The sequence below is a fragment of the Meriones unguiculatus genome, chromosome 11, assembly GCF_030254825.1.
Source record: "Meriones unguiculatus strain TT.TT164.6M chromosome 11, Bangor_MerUng_6.1, whole genome shotgun sequence".
Lineage (NCBI taxonomy): Eukaryota > Metazoa > Chordata > Mammalia > Rodentia > Muridae > Meriones > Meriones unguiculatus.
This window is the reverse complement of record NC_083359.1, coordinates 88,527,803-88,540,303: the sequence shown is the minus strand read 5'-3', so window position 1 is coordinate 88,540,303 and position 12,501 is coordinate 88,527,803. Positions and strand designations below refer to the sequence as shown.

General features: G+C 47.7%; 1 protein-coding gene across 1 annotated transcript in view; it reads right to left on the bottom strand.

Annotated features, from left to right (window-relative positions):
• Positions 1-510: 510 nt before the first annotated feature.
• Positions 511-12,501, bottom strand: part of Lmx1a (LIM homeobox transcription factor 1 alpha) — a 146,853-nt gene continuing 134,862 nt past the window's right edge. The window contains exons 5-9 of the mRNA XM_021642598.2: positions 11,208-11,380; positions 9,076-9,153; positions 7,491-7,560; positions 4,578-4,748; positions 511-2,860 (exon numbers count right to left, since the gene is read on the bottom strand). Coding sequence (XP_021498273.1) covers positions 2,700-2,860; positions 4,578-4,748; positions 7,491-7,560; positions 9,076-9,153; positions 11,208-11,380 — 653 coding nt within the window. The 3' untranslated portion in view covers positions 511-2,699. The remainder of the gene's footprint in view (positions 2,861-4,577; positions 4,749-7,490; positions 7,561-9,075; positions 9,154-11,207; positions 11,381-12,501) is intronic.

Genomic DNA, 12,501 nt, shown 5'->3' with positions numbered 1-12,501 from the left:
ACAAATTATCATATGGTGAACGGCATAGAATATCCCCTTCAGCTCAGATGGGTCAGTGTCGTCTCCATTTTTTTTTTTCATAGACGGCCTGAGACTTCCATAAGCCACACTCACTGTTGATCCAGTCTTGAGACTGGCCAGCCCACAGGTTACCTTGTCGCCATTGCCAGGCAAAGTGTGCTTTGTATACCATACTCATCTCCCTCTTCACCCTGAAGACAGGGACAAGTATCAACTCTGCCACCTTGTTCAAAGGCCACACAGCACCCAATGAGTTGGAATATGGATCTGAAAAGGTCCACTCAGTTAGAAGGGGAAAAGAACAAAGATCAGGGACAGCCACTCCCCAGGGAAAGCCTGGGAACTGCAAGGAAAGCCTTCTCGGTGCCCTAGAGGGAGGCATCTTTAACCCAGACTCTCTTCCATGTTAGTGAAAATTCTAAATGTAAAGTTGTTGAGAACTCTGGGAGACTCTATCATGGAACCACACTGGCTGCCGCTCTGCTCTCCCATTCCTGTAGGCAGATGCCTCCATGCTGATCCAAAGTTTAATGGCACACAGTATGTGCAGTCTCTACCACAACCGACCTGTATGATGATGATGATGATTCTAGAACCTCCTCCTGCAGTGGGGGATGGGGTGGAACTTTAGGACCTTGCCCATCTTAGCAAGAGGCTGCAGAATCCCTTCCCTTTAGGCTTGACTGTAGTCAAAGTTTCACCCCAAGCACACACCCCCATGGCTTTGCAAAAGAAACCCACACCTCCATGGAAGAAACTCCCATGTGCCCCTGGTCCCCTGCCCACCATACTCCCCGGAATAAACGACAGCTCATTTGTAAGAGGTTTTAATTTCATCTCGGTATGTCATTGTAGAGCAGAATTAAGGATCTCTGTTTGCTTTCATTCACATAATATTTGCTACATCCAAACAACCAGCAACGCAGACACCTTCAGAGCCACCTGCACCTTCCTCATTCTCACTCAACAGTCTGGTTTGGGGTTCCTGGTGGTTTGTATAAATTATAAAGAAGAGCACAAAAAAAAAATCACACACACACAGACTCTACCACTAAGGGACATGCTTCCTCTGGCCTTGTAGAGGGTGAAGTGGATTCGTGAGTGTGGTCAAGGCTCTGATGATGTCCACAGGCATGAGGCCACGCCTGTCACAGCTCCTCTCAGTGGAGTCCTTCTTCTTCCCCTGAATCACTCTGCTTCCCCCGAAGGATCCTAACACAGAAGATCCCATCCTAGCACCAAACTGGAGATGAGGGCATAGAACCATCCCTGTGTACAAAGGCTGCTGGGGCTTCCTGTGCTCAGGGTCAGCAAACTGAGTTGAAAGGAAGAGCCCTCTCTGCCTCTGTGAGCTCTTGAGGTTGCTTATAAACAGGCCTTCTAGACTATGGGCCCTCAAGAAAGAGACAAACAGAGATCACAAGTAATTCAGGCTTTCTGGGTGCATAGTAAAAACAAAACTAACGTAAATTAAATTTAAAAAGCAGATGTGCAAGTCAACACTTGCTCTAGAATTCCATCCTACCATGCCTCTTCCACCTTCCCAGATGGAGCATTGTCTCCACCCCTCGGAGCTGTGTCTCTCTCATGTGGGCTGTGCAGAGGGCTAGGACTTGGGGTACAGGAACTTCCTGCTCTGTGGTCCCAGGTCTCTTCTGTCATCAGGCGCATGCTCCCGCTACATTTTAAATCACATCAGATTCTCGCCTCAGCCTTGATCATGTCCTGGTGTGGAGCCCCAATGTCCCCAGGGAGGTAGGTGTGGCTTCAACCTCATCCACACTCAGAGAGAGGGAGGTAGACGCGGCTATCAACTTCATCCATGCTTATTGAGGCTGAGTCCCAGGGTAGAAACAACCTCGCTGATGCTTCCCAGCAGTCCCATGCCAGTGAGCCTAAAATCCCATTCAGGGCTTGCTCTGTCCCACCCAGGCTCAGTGACTCAACACCAGAATGAGCATGAGTCCACCCTAGAATGCTGCCAGCCAGTGGAGAGCTGCTTCCTGGACCTCAATGATACTCTGAAAACAGAACAAACTCAAGCACTCAAAGCCATGGGGCTGGCTGGAGCAGCCCTCTCTGCCCTGCCGATGAGTCTTTCCAAACTAAAAATAAAGCTTATAAAAGTAAATTATTTCATTTCATAACTTAAGTGCATCAAGCATTTCCTTAAATATAGTTCACACTGAAAATAAAGTTACTTTCGCTGTACAGTTGGTGTCTGTTATAATTAGGGATAAACTTTGATGATAAAGTGGGAAGGGTTACACACTCACACACACGCACACATCTATCTGTCTGCCTATTGGTGTGTAGGTGAATAGACATACAGCACCTCTTGACAAGCACTTCTCCACAGTGGTGGGGAAGCTGTTAGGAGTCCCTAGGCATCTAGTTCGCTTGAGAATGTCTATATTAAAAGTCCCTGTCCTTAATGATAAACACATCTTCTTCATACCTAACACTAAGATTCTCATTAGAAACATTAAACTATGCAATCCATAATGTATTCAGTCTTTGGAAATGCTGAGCTACATCAAATCATTATACAACAGCATCCCCAGCAAGCCTACCCCCCAGCCCACTTCTCTGGCCTCCCCACCCTAGGGTCCCTCACACCCCTCAAACAGCACGGTTGTTCCATATGGGAGCCCAGCCACAAAATTCTAGGAGAGGGCTCAAGAGGTGAAATAGGAATTCTGCATGGAGTACAGATGGTCAATGGGGTTTCCCACTCTGGACTGCAGGGGTCCAGCCTCTGAGGTCGCTAGGAAGCAGTCGCCCAGGTTACTGAGAGAAGTGTCGTCGCTATCCAGGTCATGAAAGAGAGGCTCTGCACCTGAAATGAAGATGGAACAGGAGCATGAGGGTCCGGAAAAAGTACCACCCTTGTGTGCCGGAAAATTCAGCTGAACTCATTAGGTGTTGCCTGAACACACTCTGGGGATGAGGACTTACTAAGTGCTGAGGTGTGTGATAGGGACAAGTACACACAAAAGTCTAAGGGATAGATGGCTAGGAGTCTCACAGAGCACTCCTGTCCAAAGTTGGCCAAGTATTAAGCCACACGAACTAAGCTATGCACAGTGAGGGTATCCACAGTGAGCATGGGGTAGGCAGGACTCAGGACCGAAGGCTGGAGGGACACAGACAGCGATCCTGCAGGTCCTCGGCCTCACAAGGGGCTCTTCAAGGACAGATGGTAAGAAATAAACACGGATTCTTCAAATGAAATTCTGACCTTGCTGTTAAGAGTGGGCATTTCAAGCAGCAGAAGTGTACCAAGTTTTCACTGTGCCCCATATTGGTGCCTCACAGCAAAGGAAGATGAGGCGCCTGGTCTCGACTGCACCCTGGAGACGAGGGGCCAGGAGGCCGCATGTACCACCACTGAGGTGCCACTGCCCTCTGAAACCTGTGGGCTGGGAGGCATGCCAGGGTGCACCAACACATCAACTCAACTGGAGAGGCAGAAACGAGCGCCTTAAACTTATCACTGAGCTTTAATTGCTCACTTTGCTAAAAATCATAGACGTCAGGATTTGCAAAATGAACAAAAAAGACAAAACCTCGTCTTTCCTGCTCTCCTGTGTGATAAAGTGAATATTGTTTGAATGTGACATGTGTCTTCTAAAGAGGAAAAAAGATGGACATCACCGGAAGACGCACTTAGAGACCTAGAATGTATGTGTGTGTGTGTGTGTGTGTGTGTGTGTGTGTGTGTGATGTATGTGCTTGTATGTTAATGTGTGTTGGCCACACATTATGTGTGTGTGAGTATGTGCGTGTAGAGGACAGAAGCTAATGCAGACATCTTTCTCTGTGGCTCTCCACCTTATTTTTGGAGGTCACAAACTTGTTGAGACTGACTGTCCAGCAAGCTCCAGGGGTCCACCTGCCTCTACCCCTCAAGCACTAGGGCTACAGATATTTGTAACCATGTCTGATTTTTAACATGGATGCTGAAAATCTGAACTCTTGTCCTCATGTATTGGAGGCATTTTACCCACTCAGTAAAATTCCTAATGACAGCAACAACAACAACAAAATATTAATTCAAGGAAAGAAGTTGGCCAAGGGGGTACACCTTATGTCTCTGCTACTCAGTTATGCAGGAATGCTGAACCAACTTTATTGTATAATCATCAGGGCAACTTATGACACATGACACCACATATTACATCCCATTTACTGTAAATCACACACTGCCTTTCCTAGTGTGAAGATGCAATGGCCTTGAAACCCTCCCCTCGTTCCGTTCACTCTGTCCCACTAGAGTCTCCAGGCCACATCCCTGAGCCCTGGCTTAAGTGGCAGGGTGGACAAGGAAAGGCTCACCAAAGGAGCCTCAAAAAATGGTGATACATGGTGATATCAAGGGCTGTGCACGGGAATCCTCTGTCCCCACCAGGCAGACAGTGTCAGCAATGTTTTGTGGCACATATATTCTTATTTGGTAATTCAGCAAGTCTCTGGAAACTGTACATATATTAAGGAAATCGAGAAACCCACATGAGCAAACAGAGAGAGGCCCTCGGGGACTGGGTCCCACTTACCATAGGGGTGCATGTGATCTCCAGGCATCTGGGGTGGAGTGAGGCCCTGTCGGAAGGGGTCAGAGTTGTAGACGCTCTGCTCAATGGCCAGCAGCTGCTGTGGGGTGGGCAACGCTGTGTAGGGGTTCATGATCCCTTCCATCCCGGCACTCCCGCTCCCGTTTGTCTGAGCTGGGAAAGAAAAATGAAGACTGGTCATTTTCAGCTTGCACCCCAGCACTCCCCCCCCAAACCATTTCATCCCTTACGGCCCAGCTTTGGAAGTCACACTTTCACTCTCTTCTCTCCCGTGCTGAAGATGGCTACCAAAGGGTATAGGCATCAGCTTGTGAGAATCATGGAAGGCCACCTCCGAGGCTTGTGACTGAGCAAACTGTGTGACTGTGGCTGCATAAATTTTACTTTCAGGGTCCCCAGCTTCCTCATTTACTAACTAGGATGGGGCGGCGTCATGTTTCCTAACCTGCGCCTACCGAAGGCCATGTCAGTGGAGGATAGAGGTGTGGGCTTGGAAGCTGAACTTTAGGATATCATAGAGGTTTGGCAGCCCCTTGAGGGGATGGATCTTTTCTGAAACCAGTCACGAGTGCAGCAGTCAAGTGGGCCTCAAGATGCTGAACCAGCTGATACAAAGATTTCATGAGCGTGGGCATGCTGTGCAATTGCAGCCCGCTGCACTTGTGTGCAGAAGTTTATGAAAAGAGGGAATCATTCCTGTCTCCCCATCCTCAATGTGAGCATGGGTCTACAAACTAGCGATGATATTTCTTCCAGCCCCTGATTTCTCATGTCTCCTCTAGCAGCCATCCTGGGAAGTCTTTAAGCAAAGTCCTAAGTGCTGTCCATGTGTTTTCACAATGCTCTGGCACAATTTTCTCCTCAGTTTGTCAGTTTACATGGAATCAACTGTCATGCCTCTTACCAAGCCACCTTCACATCTGTGTCCCTCTCTGAAGGCTGCAGAGTAACCACGTGATGAGGATAGCATGCATGATTACCCTCTCTGTGGATGCATACACCCTATGGCACAATTACATGGAAAAGTGGGCTGGTCCTGGATCAAAAAGTTTTGTAGTGGGGGTAGATGTGTGAACAGAATTCAAGAATCCTATTCAGCTTGAAGCTCACCCCTCCCCGGCAACTGCTGGCTCTGTATTCCTGAGTAGTAATATTTATCTTGTACAAATACTGGTAAAAGTGAGTGATGAGATTTGCCGGTAAATGGATGGAAACAGAAAAGATTATACTGATTGAGGTAACCCAGGCCCAGAAAGTCGAGTATCACAGGATCTCTCTCATGTATGATTCAAACTTTGAATATTTAGAGCTGTCTAACTTAGAGCATCTATACAAGCCAAAAAACACTAGAAAGGTGCCAGGGGGGAGGGGAGCTGACTTCAGGGGGGAGGGCAAACAAGGAGAGGAGGTGATAGGAAAGTAGAAAGAGGGAGTACTGTGGTAGATAGGCTTAAGCAGGGATGGGGGGGGGAAGGGGAGGCCCAAAGGGTTAATCAAAATGAAATGTTTATGAGGAAACTATGTATAAATCTAGTGATATGTCACGCATGGCTAGGTACTACCACTCCTAGAAGCCATTGTTTGTTTAGTAAACAAGAATCCGGCTGCCAGGTGTGGGATACAGTCTTAAGAGCTGTTGGCCAGGGAGGCCCTAGGGCCTCCCCAAACAGGATAGGCTTTTCTCCATGTGGATCTCTGAGTAAGGGGAGCAGGGGCTGCCTCTATCATGAACTCAGTTGACCTATTTTCTGATCATTCGCCCCTGATGACACGGCCTTGCCAGGCCATGGAGAAAGAGGATCCAAGCAGGCCTGATGAGACTTAATAAGCTATGGGCAGATGGCAATAGTGGAGAACTCCCCCTTTCAGTGGACTAGGGGAAAGGGATGAGGGGAAGAAGGAAGGAAGGGTGGGACTGGGGGGAATTGAGGAAGGGGGCTTCAATGGGATATATGATGAATAAATTGTGAAGAAAAAAAAAAGAAAATTTTAAAAAATGGATAAAGGGTACATTACCATGGTAAACTGTGAATAGGATATTTAGAGACTTCTATTTAAAACTATGTGAGACTCTTCATAAAATACAGATTTTTTTTTATTTGAAGTGACAATTCCTGGCTGAGGAAGTCATAGGCTCTACTGGAGAACTCATTACTGTTCAATAGCTAATGTGATATGGCATTAAACTGTGTGCCAAGGGTTTGTTTGTGCCCACAGGCAAAGGATACTCTCAGAGATAATCAGAGAAGCTTCTCTCTGCAGTGAATGAAAGAGACTCATGACCACTCAAGATGCTGAGAGTAAGTGACTGTTTTAGCACTGGGCTCCTAAAAGAACACCTTTAGCTCCACTTCTAAGGCTGTTTTCACTCTCAGCTTCGTGACCCCACGAGCTGAACACTCCAGCACACACCTCTGCCTTAAGGCTGTTTCACCCTAAGCCCTAAAACAACATTCAAAGCAGTTATGGGCTGAGATCCTTGCGAATCGTGAGCCCAAATAAACATTTATTCCTCTTAAGTTGATTATCTTAAGACTTTTACCATGGTGATGGGAAGCTACCACAAGGGCTGAGTCAGTAGCATCTTTCAGTAAATGGATTTGTTTCGGATGAGGACTGGGTAAGAAGAGCAACTGGACTTGCCTTTGACTCTGTGCACAGTCTTAGCACTGCAGGGTCCAGACAGGAGGCTTTCCACTGTCAACCAGCCGCCCCAGATGTGCAGCTCAGGTGCCCTCAACACTCTCAACAAGGAACCAACAGCACAGTGTTCCCATAAACCAATCATCTCTCAAACTGACTGGGGCTATGTCACGCAAAGAGCGTCGGTTGAAGGCCTCGGGTGGGAGGGACTTAGACTACAGTGAGGACTGGCCGGAAAGGCCACAAGCTTACCAGAACTCAGCCTCTGGGTGTTCTGCTGATCCTGCTGCTGTTGCTGCTGCCGTCGGGCCAGCTTCTTCATCTGGTGAGAGGACCACAGCATTAGGAGTCAGAGGCCTGGAGTGGGTCCACACGGTAAGGGAGAGCAGACAGGGTTGTGACTCTCCCCACCCCCAGCTTGTCCTCTGTCCAGGAAGCACACGTCAGGCACACCATCAGGACTCAGACACACGGTGGCAAGGACTCTCCTGCTTTGCAGCTGCAGGCATTGGGCTGGCAGAGAAGCAAAGCGCAGCTTGCCTTCTCGGAAACGGACCTCTTCCCAGCAAGGGCCACATGCTGCTTTCCCTGGAACAGCTTCACGTGGGGTGGTGAGAGTACGGATGTGTGTTTCACGGTCTCACAGAGTGTGGAGCGTGGGCTGCCCAATGAGAGGGACTCGGGAGGAGCCCAGACACTCTTTTACCTCCTTCCCATCTGCTGGCCCTGTGTTTGCGGCACTTCCTGTGAGAGCCATACCTCTAGGTCACAAGCTTGCCCACCAAAGCGACAGGTTTCACTGGGTGTTTTTGTTTTTGTTTTATACAGTGTTTCTCAGCTCGTGCTCTGGGAGACATTAGCACTCAATGAGATCTTAATATTTGCCTTGTGTGTGAGCGTGGTGAGCGTGTGTGCATGCTCGAGTGCTGTACTAGATTTGAAAACGAATTCCTCTGCCGTAAAATTCCCCAGAGCTTTCTGCGTGCTCCTGCATTGTGAGTGCACAGCCCATCTGCTCTCTCACAGTCCCTGCACCATGAAGTCTTCTTTGGTGCAACAGCAACATACCAACAGCTCTGTTCTGAGGAATTCTGTTGCAGAATTGTGACTCACTAAAGAGGGTAATTTATCACCTTCTAAAGACTGGGGAGACAGCTCGGCCTGCAAAGTGCTGCTGTGCAAGCATACAGACCTGAGTTCCATTTTTAAAAAACTCAGACCAAAAGTCAGGAGTATCCACATGCACTTTGTGACCCCAAGTGGAGGAACGGAGACAAAGAAGGTCCCTGGGACTACGTGGCCCCAAGATTAGACTAATTGAGGGACTCTAGGACCCAGGGAGAGATTCTGTTGAAAAGAACAAAGCCAAGGTGAATTACTGAAGATGAATCTCCTGAAGACCTCGGGCCTTCATGCATACGGACACACCTGCACGCACACACCTGCACATACACACCTGTACATGAACACACATGAAAGAAAGAAAAATAAATAAAACCAACATTATGAGAAATCAGCCAGGGCATGTATATTTTTAGCATCAGGAAGAAAATAAGTAATCCTGGATTTGTTTGTGAACCGGGACAATGTCGTGGAAGTAAAGACATTCATCCCTTCTGCCATGACAAAAGCCATTTTGCTAACATGAAGGCTTCCTTTCCCCCTTCTGTGGTGCTGCTATGGCTGAAATGATTGCTGATGGCAGACATTTTGAATCAAGAGAGCTCCTCCACCCACTAAGTTAGCTTAGAAAGGCTGACGGGTAGTTCAGTGCCCAACTGCTGCTGTTGGAAGAAACCAGTCAGGGAATGACAGATAAAGGTAAGAAGCAGATTACCTTGGCTCTCTGGTTCTGGAACCACACCTGAACCACACGGACACTCAGCCCTGTCTCCGCAGCCAGGGTCTCCCTCACCTTGAAGAAATGGAACACATGAGTATAAAATACACACTGGCCTCTCAGAGTAGGAGGCAAAACGTTTCCTGGGTGGTGCCTGGTGGGGGCAGAGGTCACATTCATAAGTAGAGATGAGTTCATGATTAATGTTCAGATGTACCCAAACACAAGCTTACGCTTCCTTTCTGGTAGAGAAGGCATCTTTCACAAAGCAGAGGAAGGAAGAGAAGCTCATTTATTTCCCCAGGAAGTACTTTGAGCTTCTTGGACTCTGACATTACAGCCTTATGTGGTCTATTGGAGTTGGCTGCTCTTTAGCTGTAGGTCTTCATATGCTTTACCTACTCAAGGAGAACTAAAGTAAAACTCTCTTTCTGAAACAAATGGTTCTCTCTTGTCCTGCTGTCTTGTCATTGACTTAAAATTTTACCTTTGTCTCTTTCCAAGTAGCTTTTTGTGTTTTGTGAATATTCGTGCTCGCTATTTTCCTCAGTGAGCCCTTCCCAGAGGGGATATAAAACCCGGGGCCCATCTGAAACCAGGCGGAGCCAGGTGAACAACTCTGACACTGATAAATGCACTGGGATCATGTGGAGATAGGGACAGTTTGGGGGGTCCAGATAACAGAGAGATCTGTTTGGTTATCCAGGCCATCCAGGCACATGGCGAGGGGCTGGTGTGATGGTGGAGACACCCTTCTTGACAGAGTCCAGAGAAGGCCTGAAAGAGCCTGACTAGGTGCTGGAGTCCACTCAATGGGGGCTACCGGCCACACTTCACCTTGACCGTGCAGTTGGCCTGAAGCTTAAAAGTGAGATGAGTAGGGTAGGGTCCTGAGCCATGTGCAACTACTAAGCCTCCACGAGGAGTGGGCATACAGGCCCTTGCACCTGTTGAAACCCTATCCATGCCTCCGAGGCTCGGATCAGCGGCCACTTGCTCCCCGAAGCCTCACAGATGCCCAGATAAGACGGCTTTCCCCTTTCCCAGAGCTCCTGGTCTCCTCTCTGTAGTGATGTCAGAGCTTTCTCTCTGATATGACACTTGTGAAGACCCATGTCTCCCTCCCTGTAAGTGGTCCACGTGTAAGCCTGTTTCAGGTATTTCATGTCCTACCTGTACCTCCCACAGAGCGTAGGGAGTGACAAAGACAGGGGAAGGAAAGAGTCTATGGGTAAATCTTTTCCAAGATCAAAGTTGTGACAGAGTATATTATTGCTCAACAAATACCCAGTTTGCCTTCCCCTACTCTGTGGACAGGAGAGGCACAAACAGGTGGACACAAGCCCCAGGAATGTCCTCAAAATGGCAGGTGCTCGCCCTCTCCATTTGCTGTCCCAACCATGGTGGCTGGGAAAATGCAGACAGCTGGAGCAACAGTTGGGACCCAAGTGATGGATAACAGGATTGCCCTCCCAGGCTTATTTTGCTCTCCTCTGAAGTGTGACATAAAAGCAAACTACTATTTCATTAAGTCAATGAGTGATTTTATATAAATGTTCACAAGGACCCTATTCATAACAGCTGCAACAAAATGCAGCCCAAATCCCATCAATAGGTGAGTGGAAATCCAGAGCACATCCACTCAGTTGAAAACATCATCGGAAGGAATGGGCTACTACCCAGGGAGTCACCAAGTCACCATGCCAGGGAGAATAAGCCAAGACTCGACCTCAGGAAGCACATATTGCAAGCCACTGTCTTTTTATAATCTTTGTTACAGTATTTTGTTTATACCACAACTAGTACTTATTTTTATGACAATTTAGTTATTATTTATTGTTCCTTGTTGCTCTTCATGAAATGAGAGGCATTTGTCAGTCAGGGTCCTTGGAGTTGGCACGCACACAGAAAGTTCAGGGAAATTTCTATTACTTCTCAGGCCATTGTTTAGCTGTCCTTGGAACTTCCTGCAGAGCGCACAACTGTCACAGACTCTGAGCCACATTCCCTACCATTGGGATTCACCCCACCCCACACCCGTCCAGTGCCCTCTACTACCCCAGAGGAGTCCAGCTGCACACAGAAGGGAAGCACCTGGCTCCCTTCTCCTGGCCTTGCCCCTCTCATACCTTTCTGCAGGGCTTGGAGGATACTTCAAATGAGGCCTTGAATGCTCTCCTCTGCTGAGTGGTCAAGATGGTTCTGGGACGCTTGGGTCGCTTATGGTCCTTGCCGTCCTCTGACGCTCCTTTCCCTGCCCCATGGGTTGACTTGCAAAGACTCTCTTCATCATCGCTTTTGCCTAAGAAGAAGCAGAGAACAGTATCCCCAGTTCTCAGATGGCACCTTGTACAGCCGTGAGTTGCTCCAAAATAAGCTCTTGGATGCTACATTCCCAAGATGGCTTTCAGTGTCATGCAACAACCTGTGCAGTGCAGCTTTAAGAGCTTCAAGTAAGAGGCTAAGAAAACACTTCTAGAGCTCAGAGGCTAGAGCCGGAAAGCCCGGTCATACTTCCCCTCAGGGCTTTATCACAGCATGAAGTCCTGGCTGCACACTTACCAACCGTGTGGCCTTACGTGAGCTAATCAACTCTGACTCTACTTTTCGTGTGAAGAATCGTGACATAAGAGAGCCTGCTTCCACAGAATCACTGAGGAAATGAAACGAGCCTGTATTAGTAAGTGTTCAAAATGCTCTTCAGTACACAGCCATTGCCCGGAAACTCTTGGTTACTAGTGTGGTTTCCTTGATGTCGTTTTTTTTCAATACTAGACCAAAGGGACTCAGGCATAACTTCCCGGAACTATGTAAAAAAAAAAAAAAAAAACTTTAGCTACTGCCAGGAGGTAGAAAATATTACTGTTGAAAGGGCCACCGAAAACCAGCATCATGTTATCTATAGGCACAGACGGCACAGAATGACCAGGTAACACACTAACAATTCATCGAAGCCTCTATTCTCTAAAGTAAGCAACTCCTTAAGAAAAGTATGTGAACTACTTCAACTCGATGAGCAGTGACTAACACAGGAGTATGTTCTCCTTTTTATTCTTTTAGAACTTCACCCATGTATACAATGAGAAATAACCACATCCACCTCTGTTTTCCCCCTCCAGCTGCCCCCAGATGTTCTCACACATGCCTCCCTCCCAGCTTCATGTTTCCTTATGTTTTTCATAAATATAAGGAAGGAAGAAGACCTCCCCTATCAGTGACTTGGGGTGGGTGCATGGGTGGAGAAGGGGGAGGAAGGGTGAAATTGGAAGGGGAGGAGGGAGGGAGCTACGGAGGGGGATGCAAAGTGAATAAACTGTAATAAAAATTAAAAAAAAATTTAGATATAAAAAACTCACTAAGTCCATTTAGTGCTTCCCACATGTGCGTGGGGTCATCTACCAGAACATGGGCAACCTACCAGTG